The 237-nt window shown below is 59.9% G+C and overlaps 1 protein-coding gene across 1 annotated transcript; it reads right to left on the bottom strand.

The window, feature by feature from the left end:
- Window positions 1-54: 54 nt before the first annotated feature.
- LOC104412309 (AP-1 complex subunit sigma-1A) lies at window positions 55-237 on the bottom strand. The gene has a single exon (XM_010022987.1). It carries the CDS (start codon window positions 235-237, stop codon window positions 55-57), a length of 183 nt encoding a protein of 60 aa, XP_010021289.1.

Here is a 237-nt window from a genome sequence, read left to right as displayed (position 1 = left end):
TTTGGGGTGTTTTTGGTGGGTTCTGGGTGCGTTTGGGGTGGCTTTTCGGGTCCGTCACCTCTTGTAGACGACCTTGAGGTCCCTCCACTCGAGGAAGCTGCACATCTTGGGCTTGCGGGCCAGCACCACCTGCATCAGCTCCCGAACCATCTTCTTCTTGTCGCGGTCGGCGGTGGCCAAGTACCACTTCTGCAGGCGCAGCTTCCCCTGCCGGCTGAACAGCAGCATGAACCGCAT

The sequence above is a fragment of the Nestor notabilis genome, unplaced genomic scaffold, assembly GCF_000696875.1.
Source record: "Nestor notabilis isolate BGI_N333 unplaced genomic scaffold, ASM69687v1 C14540241, whole genome shotgun sequence".
Lineage (NCBI taxonomy): Eukaryota > Metazoa > Chordata > Aves > Psittaciformes > Psittacidae > Nestor > Nestor notabilis.
Note: the sequence above shows the minus strand (reverse complement) of the source record. Positions and strands in the feature narration are given on the sequence as shown.